Source organism: Ictidomys tridecemlineatus, chromosome 15, assembly GCF_052094955.1.
Source record: "Ictidomys tridecemlineatus isolate mIctTri1 chromosome 15, mIctTri1.hap1, whole genome shotgun sequence".
In the NCBI taxonomy this organism is placed as follows: Eukaryota; Metazoa; Chordata; class Mammalia; order Rodentia; family Sciuridae; genus Ictidomys; species Ictidomys tridecemlineatus.
The window spans coordinates 12,551,366-12,575,142 of record NC_135491.1 but is presented as its reverse complement, the minus strand read 5'-3'; the positions used below and the strand labels follow the sequence as shown (position 1 = coordinate 12,575,142).

At 52.6% G+C, this 23,777-nt stretch overlaps 1 protein-coding gene across 1 annotated transcript; it reads left to right on the top strand.

The window, feature by feature from the left end:
• The first annotated feature begins 6,312 nt into the window (after positions 1 to 6,312).
• Positions 6,313 to 19,280, top strand: LOC144371128 (cell adhesion molecule CEACAM6-like). Its single transcript, XM_078033343.1, has 10 exons — positions 6,313 to 6,458; positions 7,294 to 7,650; positions 11,410 to 11,688; positions 12,190 to 12,444; positions 13,765 to 14,040; positions 16,951 to 17,071; positions 18,004 to 18,056; positions 18,397 to 18,428; positions 18,920 to 18,961; positions 19,215 to 19,280. Exons 1-10 carry the CDS (start codon positions 6,395 to 6,397, stop codon positions 19,278 to 19,280), a joined length of 1,545 nt encoding a protein of 514 aa, XP_077889469.1. The 5' UTR covers positions 6,313 to 6,394.
• The last annotated feature ends 4,497 nt before the right edge of the window (positions 19,281 to 23,777 follow it).

The window sequence follows — 23,777 nt, the reverse complement described above, 5'->3', positions numbered from 1 at the left end:
AGTCACACTGAGGGCCACATGCAGCCCAAGGTTCTAACCTTGCCAGCTAGCAGGACAGAAGCCTCAGATTGTCCCTTCAGTGCAAATCACTAGGTTTAATTCTACAAATCCCAGCACATTTGGCCTCCTTGGGGCCTGTGCAGTCTCCAGAGGATGCCAGGGCACCGGGAAGTCACATGTTCCTCACAGATCCATCATTTTCCCCCTGACCCACATCATCAGCCATAAACACACAGGGGAGAGCAAACCCTCAGCACCTGCTGCTCTGTCACTGGAAATTTCCAAGGCTGAGAGCCCACACCTCCTCCTGAAGACTCACTTTCCTTCCCACAAAGGCACCCTCCCCTTGTATTTGAGGGAGACCCTAAATGCACTCTCCAGCTTCACTTCCTTACAGTTGACTTTAAATGGCACTAATTTTGGAATCACACCCTGGAGCAATACATTATTAGCCTCCCAGTAGCTCTGCTCTAGAGGACAAGGATAACCAAAATACCCTGGGGTTAAAAGTGTTCTCCAGCAAAAGTTGAGGTTCTTTTTAAAATTGTTTTTGGCTTTTGCTCTTCTCCCTTGTTCTGCTATTATTTTTTAAGGGGTTCTTTCAGGATCCAACTCAGGGGTGCAAAACTGCTGAACCACATCCTCAGCCCTTTTTATTTTGAGACAGGATCTTACTATGTTTTGGAGGCTTGCTAAATTGTTCAAACCTAGGCTCCTCCTGCCTCAGCCTCCAGAGTCTGGGATTACAGGTATGCACCACTGTGCCCAGCTCTTGTTCTGTTATATTAAACACTGAGGTCAGCTATTCCTGAAAAACGACAGTGGCTAATTAGTAACTTTTCTCTAGAGTTACGGACCCTAGAACATTTGGTGACTTTCAGGTAACAATAGCACATGCACCAGAAAAGCACATACCGCCCCCTTACTGGGCCCAGTGGCAGGTTCCTGGAATCCCAATGACTCAGGAGGCTGAGGCAGGAGGATACAAGTTCAAGGCCAGCCTCAGCAACTTAGGAAGACCCTGTTTCAAAAGAAAAAAAAAAAAGACTGGGGATGTAGTTTGGTGGTAAAGCACCCAGGGCTTCAGTCCTGGTACAACATAAAAAGGAAGAAGAAACAGAGAGAGAGGAAGAAAACAGACCACATAGGATTTATGAGCCCCTAGCACTCAAACTGTCTGAGTCTAAAGAAATTGTTCACTAAAGTCCCCACCCAGGCCCTGGGCCTGTGACCCCCTGGCAATGGAATTCCCCATCTCCTAATTTCAAGTTTGTCCTCAAAAATGCTCCCCCCATCACTCCCATGAGCATGGGTGTGTCATCTACATGAACAATGTTCCAAACAGAAAATGAACTGTGAAGAAGAGAGGCCAATCCACAACATTTATTATCAGTATAGGTCCTACTGTTTGGATCCTTGAATTTAAATAAATATTTGTTAAATGACTCTCAAAATCCCCTAGCCTGAGGTTGCACGACTATTCTGGTCTCTGTCTCTCTCTCCCTTCTCAGGGTACCTGCAGGATTTGGACAGCACCAGGAGACATCAGGAGCACACACAGCCAATGACCAGCACGATGACCCTGGGCAGTCAGTTGTCTGACTCTAGGGGAAGGTTCCAGATCCTCCTCAGCCCTGCAAGGGGTGGTGGGAAACCCCATTCCCTCCTGATTCTTCCATGTGAGCATACCTGGGAGGACCTGTCTCCCATTGTAGAAGGTCCAGTTTGGAATTCCACAGCAGCCCTGCTGACACCTATTTACACAAATCCCAGGTGACACAGCCTTTAGGGACACAGACTCACAGCCATTTCCTCCAGTGGCCATAAGGCAGGGGCATCAGGGCCTTGAGTGTCCAGCCACTGAGTCTTGGACTTACTCCCTCCCCACTGACCAAGGCCCTGGAGTTGGTTACATGTGCCCACGCCTCCTATGACAGGTTCTTCCCTGGGGTCCCAGGTGCCTTCCCAGGACTTGGGGATGGGACAGGAAAAGCAGCTGCACTGGTCTCAGAGGACTGGGAGGCTCCCCTGAACTTGGGGAAGAGAGCACACGCCCTCTAGTGGACATGCTAAGAATCCCATAGAGGGCAGGTGAGGGCTGACCTTGGGCAAAGGGCAACTTTGGAGGATGGAACTGAAGATGCAAAGGGAGGAGGTGGAGATTGGGAAGGGGTGAGGAGGGGTGGGAAGGAACAGGTGAGGGGAGGCTCTGGGGAGGCCAGAAAAGGGCGCAGAGCAGGGCTCCCTCTCCTCTCCACTGACACTGGGGCTGGCCATCCTTGGGGGCTGTGTGCTGTGGGGTGTTGAGCACCATCTGGGATTCACCTACTAAGTCCAGTAGGACCCCCTCCCCCCAGTTCAGACAATCAGAAGTGTCTCCAGACACTGCCAGATGTCCCCTGGATGGCAACATTGTCTCTGGCTGAGACTCACTGGTCTACACAAACCTGCAGTAAACAACTCCACAGATGAAATCCACCCCATTTTGGTAGAAGAAATGAGTGTAAAAGGGCAGAGACTGACTGGTTCTGGTCACAAGTCAATCACTTGTCCCTGGAGAAGACATGTTTCAAGATGATGGCCGCATGGCATCCTGAACCTGCACAGCACTGTGGGCTTCCAAGGGTCAGTAGCCACACATCAGTGACACCTGCTGGGTCCATGACATCGTGGATGTAGGGAGCTCTGTCACACTGGGAAGAGGAAGCCTGCGATCTGAGCCCACACCCAGCACCTGGACAGTCCCTGGGCCACTCTCACCACCTCAGGAGGCCTCTGAGCAAAGACGGCAAAGTCAGTTCTGGGTTAGGAAGAAAGGTCTTAGTAAGAGGAAAGGACAGCACAGGAATTTCTCTTCATGTTCCACGTCGTAGAATGTGGATTGTTCATTAAGTTGACTCAACCCCACACAGATCAGGTGGCTGGACAGAGCTGGGGTCTCACCAGCCCCTGGGCCTGCAGCACTCTGCTACCCAACTCTGGCCCACTCAGAGCCACAGGGGCCTTCGCTGATTATTCTTCAGGGGGCAGGTGAGAGGGAGCTTTTAGGGTCCTCACTGTTTACCCACCACCTCTCAGTCTCTGGGCAACTCTGTTGTCCACTCTTGGATTCAGTGTCCTTATCCCTGACCTCTGCTTCTCTCACTTATCTTAACATCACCACAGGTCCAAAATGCCCTCTGCAGGTGATCTGGAGGGACATGTTCTCAGAGACGGTTTCCTTCACATCACCCTGAACAGACCTCCACCTGGGGTCCCAACACTGTGACCAGCAGAATTTGGACCATTCTGAATGGAGGGATGAAGAGGAACCAAGACACTTTCCAGCACTTAGGGGGAGCATGAGCCTCCTCCTGCTGTGTGCAGGGGTGACCAGTGGACAGAGACACAGAGCACCTTGTTGCTGTGCAGAGAGGGTGAGCCACACGAATGTATGGCAGCTACATGGACAGCAAAGTCCACTTAAGTCCACATTGTGTGGACAGCTCTCCCAGGTCCTTAAGAGAGAAATTAAAAATGTGGCATTCACAGGCTAATGAAGAACAGAACACGCATCACAATTTCTGGTACTATTTTCTATACAAGTGTGTTCTGCTCATTTTTTTAGGTGTTGAAAAGGAGGCCCTTCTGCTCATGCACCATCTCCAGCATTGTGTTCTGGTGGAAATTACAATGTTTCTCCTCCTTGAATTTGTTGCATTACTAAAAGCAGCTCCTAACATCCTCCAGGGCCAACAGTGCCACCCACTGCATCTGGGCACTCCCCAGTGCGGTCCTTGAGCCTGGGATATCCCATGTCCACAGGAGCCCTGGCTGGTGGCTGAGGAGTTGGACATGAAAAGTCTCAGACTCTTTTTTTTTTCCCCTACAATTCCAGTTCTCCCTGGAGTCCTGCCTTCTCTGCCTCTGCCTCTGCTCACAGGTACTGGGAACTTCTGGAAGCTGAACCCCCATTGGAAAGCAGCCACCTATGCTCAGGTCTGTTGGGCACTGCCTGGTCCCAGTGAGCTCCTTGGGCCACATCCAGTTATGGGAGCAGATGCCTCACTCTCTTATAGGGGAGATGTAGCTGGGTCCCCCCAGATGGGTGCCAGCAAAAAGACATGGGGAAAGACTTCCATGGAGCAAAACTGATGGCACAGGAAAACCAACTCTGACATTGTCCTCATCCCAAGAATGCCATGAGTGGATCAGAATGTCCTCTTTCATGTTTGGACAGGGCGATCCGCATCATGATTTTGTGGCAAAATGGGGTCAGAATCTGTCTTTGAAGGTAAAGAAGTGGCTGGCGCTCCTCTCAGGCTTAGTATTCAGAACTCTAAAGGTTTTGCACAAACTCTGCCAACACAACTGCTTTATGACCGTGACCAGCTTGTTCACGTGCTCGAGGGACAGAGTAGCAGCAACTCCAAGAAGAGCAGGTTTAGCAGAAACTCTGCACAGAGAAGAACAACTGCAGGAAGATAAGCTGCCCCAGTCCTCTGAGCTGTTGGGAGAGAAAGAAAAATGCCCAGGACACAAAATCCTCTGCTTCTGGAAGAGAGAGAGGGAGAGGCCGAGCAGGAGGAGAAGAATCCCGAACAGACCCACCTCAACAGCATCTCCCAGGAAGCAGGAGGCAGAGAAACAAGGGATCCTCACTTGTAAAGACTTTCAGATGTGACAATGAATTTAATATTTAAAACCATAAAGTATTTACCATAAAAGACTGAACTTGTTTTTGTAAATGAACATTGATTCGTGGGCTTTTAACAAAATTACTAATAAAATAAAGAGTGGATGAGTTAAAAAAATAAATTGAAGTGACAGAATAGAAGAAAATATTTGCAAATCATACATGGGATATAGGTTTCATGCTAGGATAAATAAAGAATAGGTACAAATATGCAACTACAGAATAACCTATGTTTAAAAGAGGCCAAGGAGCCGAGTACAGTCCTGGGCATCTGTAACCTCAGGCATCTAAGACTTGAGATTCACAAGTTTGAAGCCAGCCTGGGGAACTGTCCCAAAACAAAAATAAATTAAAAAATGTAAATGGCTGGGAGTATAGCTCAGAGGTATAGCACCCCTCAGATCAAACCCCAGCACTGAAAGAGGGCAAAGGGCTTGGATAGCCACATCTTCGGAGATGTTGCATGGCCAACAAGCACATGACAAGATGCTCCGTGTCATCAGTCACTATGGAAACAACCAAAATCACAATGACACCTCACTCCACACTATCCTACATTCCTGAGGGACTATGAGCCCTGAGGACTTCAGCACTTCTAACAGAGCCAGGCAGAAGCTCATCTACCCAGCACTCCCACAGCTGGGGATGGGCCCAGAGGATGGAAACAGGGACTCCAATAGTTTCCCACAGGCTAAGGCTCGCCACACCACTTTTAACCATAGGCAGAGTGTGAAACCACCCAAGTGTCCATCAACAGAGGAATACATAAATAAACATGACTTACAAATAAATATGTTGGAGTATTAATCCCCAATAGACTGCAGGGTGCCTCCCACGAACCTGATTGGCACCCACTACTGCTCCTTCCTGGATCTGCGAGGACCAGGCACTGCCAGAGGTCTCTGAGCAGGCCCTGCACCCAGGCATCACCCATGGGGAAAGTCAGGGTGACCACAGGAGAATCACTAGGTAGAGGACAAGGCCACCCAAGGAAGGCATGGGCAGGCCTGAGACACAGCTCTGCCAAAAATTGGAGAGGGAGGGTCTCCCTAAAATCTCTCCCTGAGGAACAAGGAGCCCACGGTCACCTACCTCCACTACCACAGTCCTCCCCTCCCAGGACACAAAGGGTGTGAAGTCCTGAGATAGCCACTCAGAGGCCAGGCTGGAGACACCAGATATAGAGAGCAGGTCCCCTCACCAGCCATCACTCAGAGGGCCCCTTTCCTGACCCCAGAGCTCTCTCTGTCCCCTTCCTGCTGGGAGGAGATCCACCTTCTTAGAGCTTTGGGGAAGACACAGGGCTAAACTGGGACTCTCATCATAAAGGAAACATGCCCAGGGTAAGGGGACCCCAGGGGCTCCCTGGGTGGTGCTGAAAGCCCTGAGGCCAGGACACAGCTGAGGCCAGTGCTGGGTGAGCCACTTCTCTCAGGGGACAGCGTCCCCACCTGCCTTGCTCCTCAGGGTGTGGCATGCAGTAGTGAAACCCAACAGGGAAAGCAGAAGGGACAGGAGGCAGGACTGAGAGGGAGGGGACAGAGAGGTTCCTCCACAGAGACCCCGCCCCCAGCCCTGTGACCCAGGAAAGTGCTCCTGCCCTGGGAGGAGGCTGAGCTCAGAGAGGAGCAGGGCAGCAGGGCTGACTGGCCTGGGCCTTGGCTCCCCAGCGGGTCTGCAGTGAGCTCCTTCCACAGAGGGGACAGAGCAGCAGGGACCATGCAGCCCCCCTCAGCCTGTCCCTGCAGAGGGGGCATCCCCTGGCAGGGGGTCCTGCTGGCAGGTATGAGGGGACAGTTCCCTGAGGAGGGTGGGAGGTAGAGCAGAGTCTTGCTGCTGCTCCCGGGGAGGACAGGACCCTCACAGGGGTCACAGGGCTTCACTATGTCCCATTGGGAACAGAATACAGAAGACAGAAGCTCACCAACAGGAACAGATGAAGTGGATCAGAAAGCTCAGGGGTGCTCTTCCCCAAGTTACTCACCAGAGGCCATTATATTTTGAAAATTGACATTAACAGCTCTGTCAGGGCCACCCTCCAAATAGAAAGGCAACTTGAGCAGTGGACACTGTCTGCAGCCACCAGCCTCAGACATTGGCACACAGACACCTGGACCCTCAGGGCGGGGACCTGCTTCACTCATCCACAGGAGGCTGAGCCTGGTCCAGGCCCTGGGCTACAACAAGGGACAGACTAGTCTCTGAGCTTCCTCTCTAGAGGGCAGGAGGCCAGGCCAGAGGGAGATCTGCAGGTGAGGCCAGGTGCCATGTAGATCTAGGAGGGCAGAGAGCAGGGAAATGTCCACAGGGAAGACCTGGGGTCTGTAAGGAGGTGGTCAGGGGAGGCGGGTGCCCAGGTGCCCTGGGTGTGAGCAGGGATCTGAGGGCACTGAGGGGCCAGCCTTGCAGACACCTGGGAAAGGTGTTCCTAGGAGAGGATGACAGGTACAGGGGTCCTGAAGGAATGGAGGTCATGCTGCTGGCCTTGACCAGGGACACACACACACACACACCACACACCCCAAGGCTGAGGAATGAGGATTCCTGCTGAGGACCTGGGTCCCAACCACCGGTTACAAGGTCCCAGTGTTGATGGATTTCTCTCTCTTCCCTCCTAGTCTCACTGTTAACCTTCTGGAACCCGCATCCCACTGCCTCGCTCACTATTGTACCAGTGCCTTTCGATGCTGCTGAAGGGACTGACGTTCTTCTACTTGTCCACAATGTGTCAGAGAACACTGTAGGCTACCAGTGGTACAGAGGGGAAACAGACAGAAGCCCTCTAATTGTATCCTACTCGAATATCACACACTCAGCTACTGAAGGCCATGCATTCAGTGGTCGTGAGACAATATACCCAAATGGGTCCCTGCTGTTCATGAATGTGACAAAGGGGGACACAGGATTCTACACCCTACAAGCCACAACTGCTGATTTTGTTAGTGAGGCAGCAACTGGAGAGTTCCGTGTACATGGTGAGTGATGCCCCAGCCCTCTGGGTGTTGGAGGGGTCAACTCCACTGCACACACAGGACCCCAAGACCTGGTCTGCCTCCCTCCTCCTGTGCATTACATCCCCACAGTGTAGTTGGAGCATTTAGTGCAGGACACACGCAGTGCAGACAGACTTCAGAAGATCCGAGTCCTCTGCCTGAATCCACTGGCAGAGAGCAGGGTGCTCTGGTGGGAGACTCGGCCCAGGCAGAGCAGTCTCAGCCCAGTCCCTGTGTCCTTCCCAGGAGCATGGCCCTGAGAAAGACCCTGCAGGACTGAGTCAGGCCTGGCCTGAGGTCCCTGGAGTCCTCACAGAGAAGGTCAGCCCAGGAAGCTCCTGCCCCTGATCTCTGTCCCAGGGTCCTGGCTCCAGGTGACCCTGAGGACATGTGGCCAGGGTTGGAGTTTGGCTTCCTGTTGAGGGCTGCTGGGGAGCAATGATTTACTGGCCACCTGATCTGGTAGCTCCTGGAGGTGGTCACCAGCCAGGACACAGTCCCAGGAGCCACATCTGGGCAAGGGCACCTGGGCATCTCCTTCTCCCAGGACTAGGTGTGGTGAGCACAGAGGGACAGGTGCCTCAGGCCAATCAGGTGCCCTGATGGACCTCTATGAGGCTCCACAGGAAGGTCCATGTCCCCAAGGGGAGGAACAGAGGATAGAGATGCTCCTGGAGCTCCTGGTCCTCCCGGGACCAGCCCAGGGCCTCTCACTGGGAGGCAGATCAGAGTAGGGGCTTTTTCTTTGGGGGCAGCTCCTCTAAACCAAGGTCAGGTTACTGTGAGGATTTCAAGGTTAACTTAGAGACAACATGGTGAACCAGACACCACTTCCCATGTGTCCAATAAAGGGAAACTGAGGCACAGGGAACACAGTTGCTGAATCAGGTCACACAGACCATGGGTGGCAGGTCAGTGGTGCATGTCACTGTGTAGCCAGAGCCCTGTGCTCTGCATACTGAGGGCCTATTAGGCATCTGTGGACCAGAGAACAGCCATTGGCTCAGGGCACTGGCAGCTGGAGGGGACAGTCTGCTCTGGGAGTGGGAGCAAATGGAGGATAATCAATTTTTACTCTGGAACCAAATTACCTGCCTCAACAGAATGTCCAGGCCTCCCCCTCCCACAGCTGGTCCACACCTTCCCTCACTGAACTTGAAGTCTCGTGTTTCCTGGTGTGTTGGGTGTCACTCCCTCTGTAGCATAAGGTGTTTCTTTTTTTTCTTTTCAGGAGGAGTAAGGGGATTGGGGGTACCAGGGATTGAACTCAGAGGCACTCGACCACTGAGCCACATCCCAGCCCTGTTTTGTATTTTATTTGGAGACAGGGTCTCACTGAGCTGCTTTAGCCTGACCATTGCTGAGGCTGGCTTTGAACTCACAATCCTCTTGTCTCAACCTCCTGAGCCCCTGAGATTACAGATGTGCGCCACCAGCCCAGCCCTCTGGAGCATAAGGAACAGGACTTTTCTTTCTCACTCCCCACCAGAGCCTGCAGCCAGGACAGGGCCCAATGTGTGGCCAACTCTCAGTGGTTTTATGACAAGGGAGGGAAGATCATGAATGAATGACCCTGGAGCTCTTCAGAGCCTGGACCCTGCATGTGCAATCCCAGGGGGTTCTGCCACCTGCTCCCTGTCCCTCCTGGAGGCTGAGGCTCTTGCTCCATCCCAACAACCACCTCTCCGGAGGCCACCCAGAGTGGCCAGGCTGTGGAGGGTCTTCAGGGTGACTCTGGGTCATTTCTGAGGCAGCCATGAGTCTCTTGGACCTGGGGCTTTAAGTCACTGTACCCCCACTGCTCCCTGCCATGGCGATTCTGGCTGTCTTTCTCCTGCCTGTCTGTCCTCTCCCCCCTTCTCATTCAGACAGGACTGGCCCTGCCCTCCACGGTGAGCCATGCCCTTCCCTCCCTACATTAATGGCCATCTGTCCTGTCCACTTCCTGCTAACACCTGGGGCCTGGCCCCCTGTTGGGCGGTAGTAAAAGGCACAGAAACAATGGAGGCAGGTGCCCCTGTCAGGATGCATTAGGGACAATGTCACCTACTGTGAAGGAGGCCCCACTGTGTCCCTTCCAGGGCTCTTTCCCTCCATGACAATGACATGTGAAATAGGCCAGGACACAGGCCTGAGCATCTCCCCCATCTACTCTCTGCACTGACTCAGCGAGGGGGGCAGAGGCAGGACAGGGCGGCAAGCCCCTAGGTCCCAGGCTCCTCACACCCAGATGACTGGTGGCTCCATCCTGGTCCCTAAGTGGGGCTCAGGCTCCTCCAGTGACTCCCAGGACCTTCCCCAAGGGGGAGCTGGACTGAACGGTGCTGTCTCAGGGGCTAACTGTCTATTCCATATGTGCCTGTGTCCCCATGAGGACACCAACACCAAAAGGGAGGTCTGTCCCCACATTGTGTGATGCTCCAGCCACGGTCACTTACATTGGGCTCTAGGCCCTGATTTGGATCAATTTGATGATCTCACTGCACTTCCTGGGGTGAAAAGAACAGGAAGAAGGCATTCCACAGGCCTGTGTCAGGTGCTTCCCCACGTTGCTGAGTCTCCACAGCAACTGGGAACATAGACTTCTAGATTGATTAACATGATCAATAATACTTCTCTGAGTTTGGTGTTGTGCCTCATTTTACATAACAGAGACCCTCAGATGTCCCCTCTGACCATTCAGTCCTCCACCAGGACCCACAGGTCTCTCCTTACTCAGGAGGCTGCTGGTTTCAAACTGACCTTAGTATCTGCCTTGGGTCATAATGTGACCCCTCAGGACTTCAGAGCTCAGTCTAAGACACTGTGCTCCGTAGAGAAATACTTCTTTCAGAAAGGAGTCTTAGATCCTGGGTATCAAAAACTATTTTCCCATATGGAAAACTTTAACATCCCCCATTTCTACCCCAGGTCTGCCACACACAAGCCCACGAGGCCGTATTTTCAGCAAGGTCCTGGTCCCCTCTTCCACCTCTTAGTGCTGATGTGTTTGGAACCATCCACTGGTCTCTCAGGACCATTCCACATGCCTCACCTGCTCTCTGCAGGGGGAGAGGGGTGTAAAGATCAAGGTCAGGGACATGATTCTGCTATAAACCTTGTCTGTCCCCTCACCCTAGAGCATTCTTTGGACTCATGCTTTGCCTTTCAGGTGTCACTGGCTCCTGTCAGTCACCAGGAAACACCTGAGCAGAACTGCCCCCTTGTGGCCCCAGCCTGACCACCAAACTGAATGCCCCCTGGCCTCCTAGTGTGGGATTTCTGTTCACACACCCTATTCTCACATCAGGCTGTGGGATTTTCTTGGGGGTTAAGCACAATGGGGTGTCCCATCATGACCCATGTCTAGGATGGTCTTGAGAACCAAAGGCTCGGAGGACACACACATGGGCCGAGCCCTGGAGTCCATGCAGCTGGAGGGACTCTGCATCTCAAGGCCAGCCAGGGCCAGCGAGGACCAGGAGAGACACAGGGTTGCTAACTCCCAGTCCTGGGTCTGTCCAGGACCAAACTCTGCAATTAAGTGCACCTGTGAGAAACTCTGTGCTTCTCCCAGACACAGCCCAGGGGGCCCCACCTCCTCTGATCCCTCAGTACCTCCTGCATCTGCCCAGGATACCCACTCCTGCCTGGTTCTTCAGGACTCAGGTTATGGGAGGTTAGAGGCCAGCCCAGGTGGAAAGACACTTTTGAGGGGATCACAGGTACCACAGGGCAATCCTCTCTTTGTTGTCTGCACAGAGAAATTACCCAAACCCAACATCACAATCAACAACTCCCAACCCATGGAGGGTGAGGACTCTCTAGCATTAACGTGTGAACCTGAGGTTAATTATGCGACCTACCTGTGGAAGATAAACAGTCAGAAGATCTCAGATGGTGACAGGCTGAAGCTGTCCAACAACAACAGGATTCTCACTTTATTCAATGTCACAAGGAATGACACAGGACCCTATGAGTGTGAAATCCAGAACCCAGTGAGTGCCAGCCACAGTGACCCACTAACCCTGAATATTTCCTGTGAGTAACTTCTATTCCTCCATTACCCTGGCTGTGAACCCAAACACACAGGGCCAGAGGCTGGGCCACTTAGTCCCTCTCGGGTCCAAGTACACAGACCCTCTCTCCTGAGCACCTGGACTGGCTGTGACAATAGTCCCAGGCACATCCAAGCAGGCCCAGCCTTGGGCCATGAATAGGAGGGGTGGGCTTGTGGTTCCCTAGAGAGGCCTGGGGTCAGCCACCTGGGACAGAGAAGCAGGGGAATGTCACAGACTAATTTCAGTGAACAAAGGGGGTTTGGTTGAGACTTTCTGTGAGTGTGTATGATGCTGGGATTTGAACCAAGGGACTCATGTATGCTTGGCAGGTGCTGTACCACTGTACTCCCCAGCCTAGTTGTGACATTAAAAAAAAAAAAAAGTTGTGACATGGATCAGTAGTTATATTGTGGTCTTCTACAGTCTAGGAACTTCCCCTTCCCTCTGATGACATTACATGTGGCTTTATCTGTTTGTCCAGATGGCCCAGATGCCCCCATCATAAACCCCCCAGACTCACATTTCCATCCAGGGACAAATCTCCACCTCTCCTGCCACGCAGACTCTAACCCGCCTGCTCAGTACTCTTGGTCTCTCAATGGGAGGCCCCTGGAATCCACACAAGAGCTGTCAATCCCCAACCTCTCTACAAATAATAGCGGATCCTATGTGTGTGTCGCCCATAACTCTGTCACTACCCTCAATAGGACCACAACCAAGAATATTACCGTCTCTGGTAAGTGGACCCTGGAGCACAGTATCAAGTGCTGGGTGGAGTCTTGATTTTTCTGGAACCAACATGGAAGAAGTTCCTTCCTAGCCTGGCACAAGCAAATCCTATCTTTGCCTGAGCCTCCTGCTCCATCCCAGAGACTCTCCTCTTGCTTCTGACTTCTCATGACCAATCTAGGGTCCAGCCTGGATGTGGGGAGGGGCTTCTCACAGACCCAGAAAGTCTTAGGTAGTGAAAGGAGCTTCCTAGAGAGGGGGAGTGTCCTTGAAGTCAAGTCTCTTCTTTCTGTCACTTACTTGTCCCTTTCTGTCACCTCTCTGCTTTCTGTTACCTCCTCCGTGAGCATCAAGGAACCTGCATGGCTTTGCAATACGTTCATCCTCTTTTTCCCCAAATGACAGGAGGAAAGCCCCCTCAGATGGGGGACGAGCAGCTCTGCTCCTGTCCTGCTCCGACTCCATCTGGGGTGGGAGGGGTGGGTGGAAAAGAGGCCTGGGAGGCCCATCTGGAATCTGGATCAATCCTGTGGTCAGTTAGTGCCTCCCAAGTCAGGAGCAGGGGAGGGAAAGAGCCAGCCTGGGGGCAGATGCTTCTGAGTTGTGTCCTGGCTCTGAAGTCCCCAGGTGCCTAGGGTTGGGAACACAAGCCCATGTCATGCACCACGGAGAATAGCAGAGATGCACACCTCGAGGGACCGGAGCCTCACCTGAAGAGTCCCTGGGAGGCCGGGCAGGGCGGTGCCAAGAGCATGTGTTTGCAGAGAGGACAAGGTGCCGGGGTTGGTCAACACTGTGACCCTCATCTCCACAGGTTTCTTTCACTGGGATATTTAATCCACAGGCCAGGAAATAAAAGTCCTCTTCAAACTGACAAATCCTGTAGATTGGAATTTCTCCAGACACTAAGGTCATGAAGACGGGCTGGACCATCTTAATTCCCTGACAAATTATTTAATGAAAACTATACACTTTGCCTCTGAATGTAAAGCTACTTCCTGCCTGAGAGCCTGACCTCTAGAGGCACAGAAAGTACTAGAAAGAGGTTGCTCGATAGTGGATGGAAAAATTGTTCCACCTGAGGATGAGCTTGCTGGACAGATCCTATAGAGATGTCCAGGGACCCTCAGGGGTCACCTGGGTGATCTGAGGTCGGAAGGAGAGGCAGCACTTCCTTTACATTGTTATCTGAACGATGACACCCAAACTCTGCAGAGGGTCAGGGCCACCTTCTGGGCCACCTTACACAACTCACTGTGGGCCCTGAGCACTGGCTAAGGTCTCTGAGGAAGGACCACCTCAGTTTTCCCCTCCTTTTTGTCCACAGAACCATTGACACCGCCCCACCTCACAGCCAGCAACACCAGGGTGGCAGAAGGGGACTCTGTGCAGCTGACCTGCGTCCCAACTGACACTGAAATCTCCATCCAGTGGCTCTTCAATAACAAGATCCTGCAACTCACAGACAGCATGCAGCTGTCATCAAACAAGAGCATCCTGACCATACACCTGGTCCTAAAGATGGACGAAGGAGAGTATCAGTGTCAAGTCTCCAACCCAATCTCTTCCCCAAAGAGCAACCCCATCACGCTGACTGTGATCGGTGAGTGACCCTCTGGCCCCCTACATCTTACTGAGGGGATTTCTTTATCAATGGTTATACAAAATGGATAAAAGTCACAGGGGAGAGAATATCAATTAAGACACTAAAGCAGTAAGCAGAATTGCAAAGTGGTTTGGAGTTTAGGCTGTCAGTGAAATGTGTAGTCAACTTCTGCATTCATGAGGAACTGCTTCCAGAAGCCCTGCATATACCAAAGGATGCTCTAGAGCCTTATAAAGAATGGCATACTTCACAGCAGCTTGGGAAGCTGCCACAGGAGGATCACAAGTTCAAGGCCAGTCTCGGCAACTTAGCGAGCCTCTAAGCAACTTAGTGAGACCTTGTCTCAAAAGAAAAAAATAAAAATAAAAGGTCTGGGGACTTAGCTCAGTGGTAAAGTGGCCCTGAGTTCAATCCCCAGTACAAAAAAATAAACAAGAATGGCATAGTGTTTGTGTATAACCAACATTCTCCCTATTCTCTGTACTTTATTTTGAAGTACTAGGAATGGAACCTGGCAAGAGCTCTATCACTGAACTATATCCAAGCCCTTTTTATTTTTATGTTACTTTTCAGTGCTGGGGCTAGAACCCAGGGCTTCACACATACTAGGCAAGTGCACTACAGCTGAGCTGTTATTTTTATCCACAGACCTTTTATTTTTGATTCAGACTCTCACTAAATTTCCCAGGATGGCCTCAAACTTTTGATCCTCCTGCTTCAGCCTCCCAAGTAGCTGGAATTCCAGGCATATACCACCATGCCCAGTAACTTCCATACACCTTAAATCATCTCTAGATTTTTTTAATATCTCCTACAATGTAAATGTTGTATAAATTGTTGTTATATGGTATCATTTAAGGAATAATAACAGAAAAAACCTCTGTACATTTTCATTGAGAACCCAATTTTTGTCGGACTGTTTTCCTTCTGCAGTTGGTTGAATCCACTGGTATCAAGTCCATGGATGCAGAGGGCCAGCTGCACTGAGCTTCTTGAGTCTGGCATTTATTCTGTGACCTCGCACCAGATTCTTCTCTTTTATTCTTTTTTTTTTTTTTTTTGACAGTACTGAGGGTTGGACTCAGGCTAGGCAAGTGCTCTACCACCAAGTTAAATCCCCATCCCTTTTTATTTTATTTTGAGACAGGGTCTGGCTACGTTGCCCATGCTGACCTCAACTTGCAATCCTCCTGCCTCAGCCTCTCAAGTATCAAAACTACAGGTGTGCACCATGGTTCAAGATTCTTTTCTGTCTGCTTTTCTGTTCACTTTTTTTTTTTTTTTTTTTTTGGTGTGTGGTAAAATACACACAACCTAAGATTTGTCATCTTGGCCCCCTTGAAGCATACGATTCAGCAGCATTAACCAAGTTCTTGTGCAGCCATCACCACTGTCCGTTTCCAGAACTTTCCCATCCTGCTGAGCAGTAGATCTCAAAACATATTCCTCTTGTCTGTCTGAAACTTCAAACCCTCTGACCTCCTTGACCACGCAGTCTCTGGTAACCCCCATTCTGCTTTCTACTTGTAGAAATTCAACATTTGTAGATTCCACATACAGGTGAGATCCTGCAGGGTCCCACTTCCTGTTCCCAGTTTATTTCACTTCCTGTGTTGTACAGTGATAGAATGCCCTTTTTTTGAAAGGCTGGCCAGCATTCCAGTGTGAACATATGCCACCTTTTCTTTATCTGTTCATCCATTGACGGACACTGGCTATTGGCAATGCTGCATGAACGTGGGGGTTTGGCTCTCTCTGACAGACTATTTCAACTCCTTCTGTGCCTATATTGGGAAGTGGAATTGCTGGATTATGTGGTTGATAATGCCCTTGGACGCATAGAATGTTTCAGCTCTCATGAGGTCCAATTTATCTGGTTTTTGTTATTATGAATACTTTTGTTATCATAGCTAAGAAAACACTGTCAAAGCCAACGTTATGAAGCATTCATACTACATTTTCTTCTAAGATTTTTATAACTTTAGCTCTTACATTTAGATCTTTGATCCATTAGGAGTTAATTTTTGAAGATGATATTAGACAAAGACTCAGATTCATTTTTTTAAAAAAATATATATTTCTTTGTTTTAATAAATGCTTGTTTTTTAGTTTTACTTATGTGGTGCTGGGGATGGAACCCAGTGCATGCTAGGCAAGCGCTCTACAACTTAGTCACAACCTCAGCCCTTCAGATTCATTCTTTTGTATGGATATCCATCTTCTCAACATCATTTATTGAAAAGATCCTTTTCCCCATTGGACAGTATTAGCACCCTCATCAAAATCATCTGGCCACAGGGGTGTAGTTAGATGGGAGGAATAACTTCTAATGTTCTAATGCACAGTAGGATGTCTGTGTTTGACTACAATTAATTCTAAATTTCAAAATATCTAGCAAAGATGATTTCAAATGTTCCCAACACATAAAAAATGATATTAATCTAGGCCTGGGCTAGACAGTCTGTGAGGGCTGCCCGCTGACACTGTCCTGAGATGGAAGGAAGAAAAGAGGAAGAGGGGGTGGGGTGTGGCTCAGTGGTAGAGCACTGGCCCGGCCTGTGTGAGAACCTGGGTTCAATTCTCAACATCAAACAAACAAATGAATATAATAAAGGTCCTTCAACATCTAAAAAATATATTAACATAAAAGAGAAGAGGAAGAGGCCTTAACAGGAGCAGGAGCAGGATGTGGCCCAGCTGCGTGTGGAGAGGGTCAGGCTAGAGCACATGCAGGTTTCACAACCAAACGTGAGGAAATCGCCAGAAGCAGAGTCAGGAGGACATGGTGACGACATGACAAACTGCACTGGGATGTGGCGCCATTTCCTTCCACCCTGTGTGGCCCCCTACAGGGCCCAGCTGGTTCCCCTGAAGACCTGCCCTTCAGCCCTTTCTCTTCTCTTTCAGCAGAAGAGAGGACCCCAGGCCTCCCTGTGGTGGCCGTCGCTGGCATCGTGACTGGGGTCCTGGTCGGGGTGGCTCTGGTGGCCGCTCTGGGGTGTTTCCTGCTCCACACAAGAACTGGAAGGTACCCAGGCTTCCCCCACCTGATCCCACCCAGGTGACCCCAGGCCTGAGGGAAGGAGGCCCATCCTCAGACTCTGGCCTGACCCCGACCTCCCCACTTCCCAGGGACCCTCCCCTCTCACCCAGCCGCCCCCTGTCCCTCACCAGCTGCTGGCCCTGGGCTGATTGCTCAACAGCTCCCTCCTCTGCACATTGGTCACCAGGACCTGTCCCCACAGCACTGCTGTCCCTCCCTAGAGGAGTGTTCAACAGGGCACCTCCTGCAGTATTTGCCCCACACCAAGAGAGGGCTGAAGCTGTGTGTATGAGGGGTCCTGTCCCAGGTCACTCAGGGCAAGGGCTGGGGCCTGGAGAGGAAGGAGGGTCCACTCTGCACACCTCCTGTGTGGCCCAAGGCCCCTGATGTGTGAGGTGGGATCCCAGGGCCCAGCCAGATAGTGTGTCCTGGAAAGTTCTTTGCCTCCTGGTCACATGGGTGAAGAGCACAAAAGGCCACTGTCACATTCCCTCATCTCCTGGCCTGAGCAGAGGGTCCTCCACAGCAGGGTCACCAATGGGGGTCGGGGAGTTTCAAGATACACGTGGTTCCCAATGTCTTGCCTACGTGGTCACCCTGCTTCCCTGTCCTCCCCCATGGCATGCATCCTTCCACTTAGTCAAACTCTCCTGCTCTAATTCTTCCTCAATTTCAGTCCATTTTCTGGGTCCTTCAGCCAAAGCTCTCCTGGGTCTGCACCTGGGAGGGCCCTTCACCTTGGCCCAGGGCAGCAGTGTCTTCTTAAGGCCTTTCCTCCCCTCCCCTCCCTGGGCCCCCTGGTACACAGACCTGATGGGGAGAGGAAGGTTCACACCCTCCTTGGAAATGGGGTGCCCTCCTCATCCCCTATCTGACCCCAGCCCATGACCCTCATGAATAAGCCTGACCTTTCCTAGGGCCAGTGACCACCATGGCCTCAGAGACCACTGCACCCCAGCATCAAGACCCGGTAAGTGCCCCCTCAGCCTGAGGGTGGCTGGGAGCCCCAAGGCCTGCCTCACAGTGTCCACCCTTGCCCACAACCACACGTCCAGGGTTGAATGTTTACACTGGGGGTTCAAGGATCCCTGTCATCAAACACAACAGGGGACCCACCTGGCCAAGCCAGCCCAGACTTGTGGCATCTGGTCTCCTCAGTTTCCTTGGCTCCTTGGGCCACTACAAGGGCTACAGGGTCTCTCCCAGGACATGCTGCCTCCCTGACACTCTGAATGTTGAGGATCCATAACCCCTCCTGCAGAAGGGGTCCAGCCCTCCTCATGTCTGCTAACTCTTGTCTCTGTCCCCAGGCCAAGGTCCCTCTGACACCTCCACCTCCCTGGTAAGTCCCCCTGCTATCTCTACACAGGGGACTAGCTCTGCAGTCTCAGGGGCACTGTCAACCCCCACACAGCACAGATGCCCCCACTCATGTTGCTCCAAGACAAGGTTAGCCTGGCCCTGGCCGTAGACTTGGCCACTCTCAGGGACAGGTTCACCATCGCTCTGTCCTCAGCCCACCCTACTTCCTGCCATCTCAGGAGAGTCCTGGTGCAGAGTGGATGCTGGGAGCTTCTATCAATGGTCCTGGGTTAATGATGGGGACCACAGTCTGGACAGAAACTGGGGTGACTGTGCAGAAGTGGAGGCTGGTGCTCAGGACCGAGAGCTGGTAACTCCTGAGAAGAAAGGGCTAAAGCAGACACAGGGAGTAAGCTCTGGCCTGTCAGAGACCAGAACCTTCCAGGCACCACCCAGTACCTGCTCCCTGGAGTCTCACCCTTGATGATCCTCCCTTTGCTGACCCTGATTTCCAATCTCCCTTCTTGCCAGGCCCCACCCCCTGGCCATGGAGCTGCTGTCCCCATCTACCAGGTGAGTGTGGGTGATGACCCTTGCCCACAGTCCAGGGCGACCCAAGAGATGCCCCTCCCCACACCTTCCTGATCTTGCCAGGAAACAGCAGCCAAAATGGGATCAGGGGGTGGTGAGCAGGGGATGGGGGGCCTGGGAACAGGAGCCTCTGAGCACAGACAGACACAGGGACAGACAGTCCCAGGTGGGCCAGGGCCTAGGAGTTCATGGTCCCCTGGTTCAGAAGGGTCAGAGCCTCTTTGTTCTTTTCCAGGAATTACTAAACCCTGACCTGGACATCTACTGCCAGGTCGACCACAAGGCTGATGTGGATTCTTAGTTTCCACCACACGATGCTCCATGTGGGCTGAGGGAGGGTCCTGCTAGACCCCAGATGCTGGGTGATGGGACAGAGGTGGAGCCTGAGCCTTACTGGATGCTGGAACCTGGAGGGGGAGGGGTCCTTGGGGATTCTAGAGACACAGGCTGCCCTGGGCTCTCAATGGCCAGAACCAGGCTGCCTGTGCCCAGGAGCAGGGGCTCCAGGGAGAGGGAAGAGCCCCTGTGGGTCACCTGGAAAGGCGCTGAATAAAGACCCCCTTCCCTCCTTCGCTCTTGGTTCCTGTGGGAACGTCTCTTGGCAGACACTCCCCTCAGGGTCCAGGTCAGCTCTCTCCTGTGTCACGCAGGGGCATCGTGGTCTCTAAGTTGTTCCCACAGGGTTTCTCTTCCTGGGAGACAGGAGCTGGGAGGTGGGACCAGGGCAAAGGTCGGGTCTGTCCACAGGGAAGGGTGAGGGTCCCCAGGCCCTGCAGTCAGCAGAGCACTCGGTGGCCCTCACGCTCCAGGACCCAGGGTGGCTAGCTGTGGCCAAGATTTCTTCTCCACCCAAAGGTCAGTACTCAGCACATCTTCACCTCTGCTGGGACACGGGACAGAGACTGTCAGAGTAATGAGGGGACAGGGCCAGACCCAGACTCAGGCCCTGAATAAGGGCCTCAGGCCCTGCCCGAGGCTCCAGCCCTGCCCTCCCATCACCTTCCACTCTGCCCTGCCTGATCTCTCTGGGACCAGCCTCCTCTCCACCCTCCAGCACCCAGGGCAGAGGCTCAGGGCTCCCCACAAGGGGCTCTGCAGGCTCCATGGTGATGGGACAGAGGGTCTCCTCCCTGAGCTGAGGCCCAGAATGTCCACTGCAGCCTCTGCACATACCTGGAGCACTGCCCAGCTCATTCCCTAAGGCTTGCCAGGGTGACATTCTCAGGTAGGTTCACGTGGATCAGGCCACTACATTCCTGGAGATAAACGGTTCATGTACTAAAGCTCAGGGACGCTCTCCTGATGCCTCACAGTGGTCTGTGCTGAGGTGAGAAGTAGGAAGAGACCCTCGAGTGTCCAGCATGACTCGGCTCTAGTGAGGCTCCTCTGCATGAACACAGCATCACATCACACACGGTGACTGCTCTCGCCTTGGTGTCCTGGTGCTCTTGGTACAGACTGGCTCCCACACAGTGGCTCCAACAGCAGATACCAAGGTGTCCTGAGCTGCATTCTTCTGGAGAATCCACGGGAGTCAGTTTCCTCACCTTTTCCAGCTTCTAGCTGCTGCCTCCTTCCCTGGCCTGTGGGCCCGGCTCCCCTTTGAAGCCAGCAGCGTCACCCTGCATCCTCTCTGCTCTGCTCCCCCCACCCCTCCCACCCCTCTGCAGTCCTGCCTCCCTCTCTAACTTGCAAGGGAAGGACCTTGTGATACCTGGACCCACCAGATGGACACAAGAACCTCTCAATCTCATGACACTTAATGTCATCTGTAAGGCATTTTCTACCTTGAGGCACATTCTGATTCTGTGAGTGAGGATGGGGACATCTCTGCAGGGACATTTCTCTGTCCACCACACTTCTCAAGGACATTTTTTATTCTTCTTTCACTGAAAAGTGCACATGGGTAGCTGAACTGGGTCACCTGTCATCTGAAGTGACAGCTCCAGTACCTCTAGCTCCTGAAAGGGAGACAGGGGACAGGCCACATCCCAGCCCCTCCCCACCTTTCCCTGCTGCTGATGCTCAGATCTTAGGAACAACAGAACTGTGAGATCCAGGCTCTGCAGCCTTCAGCAGTTGCTGGTCCTCAGCACCAAGGACAGAGTCCCAGGCTGCTGGTTCCCAGGTGATGCAGCAGGCAGGGCCCAGAAGAAAAGGGTCTGATGGGGAATCCGCCCATTTCCATTCTGCACAAGAGAGTTGTTCCAGGCATGATCCCAGTGGCCTCTACTATACTGTGAGGCCTCTGCACATGTCGGGGCGTGAGGGTTGTTGACTCGTCCACTAGCAGATTGCTGCACCACAGTGGACCTCAGGAGGCTGAGAGCCTGCTGCAGGCTCCTGGTGACTGAGACTCAGGGGCTGGGTTCAAGCTCAGTGGGAGGCAGTTGCCTTGCCTACATGAGGCCCTGGGGATGACTCCAGCGTGATACATGCATGTGTGTGTGCACACACCAACACAAGTCCCCTGAAACTCAAGTCCCTGATGTGGCCTAAAACCTGGTGGGAACTTTTCCCTAACTTCTGTGTCCAGTGCCTGTCCTGAGAACCACAGCAGCCTGGAGCAACCCCTGAGCACAGCATCCCGCTCCCTGAGCCACACATGAGCCCCTGGGAAACTGGCTCCAGTCCATCCAGTGTCCCTGCAGGTCACACTCACAGCAACTGGTTGCCCAGAGGACGGGTCATCTATGCGCTCAGGGGAGCCTCCCTGACTACAATGGGGTGATTCCTCCTCACCTTCGGCATCTGAGCAGTCACCAGGGTCCTCTGTACCCTGTCCCTCTGCTCACTGATTCTCCCCGGTCACAGCCTCAGATCCCGACAGAGGCATTTGAAGTGCTTTCTCTCCAGGATCCTTCCCATTCTTACCACAGGAAGCTGCTCAGCCCTTGTGACCCTCCTCTCTACAGGTGCCTTGTACTCTGGGCTCCTGAACACCTGCCCCCACATCATGCCAGCTTCGGGTCAATGACAACCACCAGCTCTGACAATCTCACCCAAGGCAGGTGTCTGAGCAGACTCACCAGCGGGGACAGCTGAGGCTTCAGCATGCAGCAGCACCCTAGTCCCTCTCCTCCCTCCCTGAGGGCAACAGGCCACACAAGCTGCCCCCAACTTCCAGCCCCAGAAACCCAAACCTGCCTGTGCACCTGCCTCCATCAAACTCCTCAGCCACCTGCTCCCCTCCATCTTCCCTAATCCTGCACAGAGAGGGGACAGCCTCCTAGCGCTCTCCCTGCTCACTGCCAGCCTTCAGTGTCATACGGGTTCTTCAAAGTCACCTGTGCTCAGGCCAGGTAATCTGTGGGACCAGGAAGAAAGAAAAAGCCTCCCACATGCCTTTGAAGGTGAACAATCTCTAACCAGAAATCAGAAGGCAAAAGAGTCCCCTCAATTCCTAATAGTGCACCACCTTGGCCTTGAACTTCCCAGCCTAATGCTCCCTAGGGAAAAATAACTTAGATCTTGGGAACTTTTACCTCCTCCTCTTTTTGCAGATGAGGAAGCTCCTCAAAACACAGGAATGAGCAGGATGTTGAGCCAGGTGACGCGTAGACACAGGCTCAGGTGGATGAACTGGATGGCCTTAGCCACCCTGTCATCACCACCCAGGAAGGCTGATGGCACCTTGTGAGGGAGAAATGGCAGGTTCCTGGGACCCCTTCCTTCCCCATCCCACACAGCCTCCTGAGACACTCCCTGGGTCATACTGCATGGAGATGCAGCGTGATCCTCTCCAATCACATCCAGACCTTCATGTGATTGGCTGGAAGAAACCTCCAAATGATCTTGGACAAATTCTGTGGCTCTGGGAGAAACTGAAGAGCCAAAGACCGTGATTCCAAGCCGAGCCTCTGCAGCCTGACTTTTGAGGAGGATTGGGGATCATGAGGTGTGACAGGGTCTCTGATCCTGAAGCCTGATTCTCTGCCTAAGGTGTCTCCAGGTGGGGTCTGGAAGCATCCTCCAGCTTTCCTGACGGTGCAGCCCAGACTCCCTGAGGACAGAGGGGATGGGGAAGTCCCTGAGGAGGGAAGAGGAGTCCCAGAGACCCTCACCACCCCGGGGAGTGATTTGATTAGGCTCTCAGGTCTTCAAGGGTGGGGAATGGGATGGCACCGGTCCTCCTGAACACTCTGGCTCATGTGAGGGTCATGGATATTGAACCTCCGTTGTGCCGACATAGGCTCCAGCCTGGACTGAGGGTAGTGACATGGGGCTGGATCCCCAGTACTACAGACAAAACTAGACGTGACATTAGACCACAAATATGAGGTCACAGAAGGGCTTCGTTGAGTTGTATTGAAAATTTAAGACTAAAAGTTTTTTTTTTTTTAATTAAACGCACATTTCATACAGGCTTAAAGATGATATGAGAAAACATTTCCTAGACTCCCATTTGTGCTCTCCTCACTGTCCACCAGAGGGCAGCAGAGCCCAACCTGGCTGCTCTGCTTACCAGGGCTCCCAGCTCTGCCCTCTGCCTCAGCCCACAGTCCTCCTGCTTCTCTAAGCTGCCCCAGATGGCCTCTGCCAGCTCCATGCTGAAGGCCATCCTCTGCAGCCAGCTCCTGCCCCTATTCCTTCAGGTCTTCCCAGGGGCAGGTCCTCGGGCTTCAAGTCCTGGTCCGAAAGGCCCTTTCCCAGGGGAGCCTTCTGAGCTCCCACTCCAGCGCAGGCCCTGGCTGCCTCCACTCTGTCACTAGTGGCCCTTCTCTCTGTTTCACCTAGCTCCTCAGTTCCAGGTGCTCCCCGAGTGTCTGTCTGCCCTGAACAAGAGAGACTCCATGAA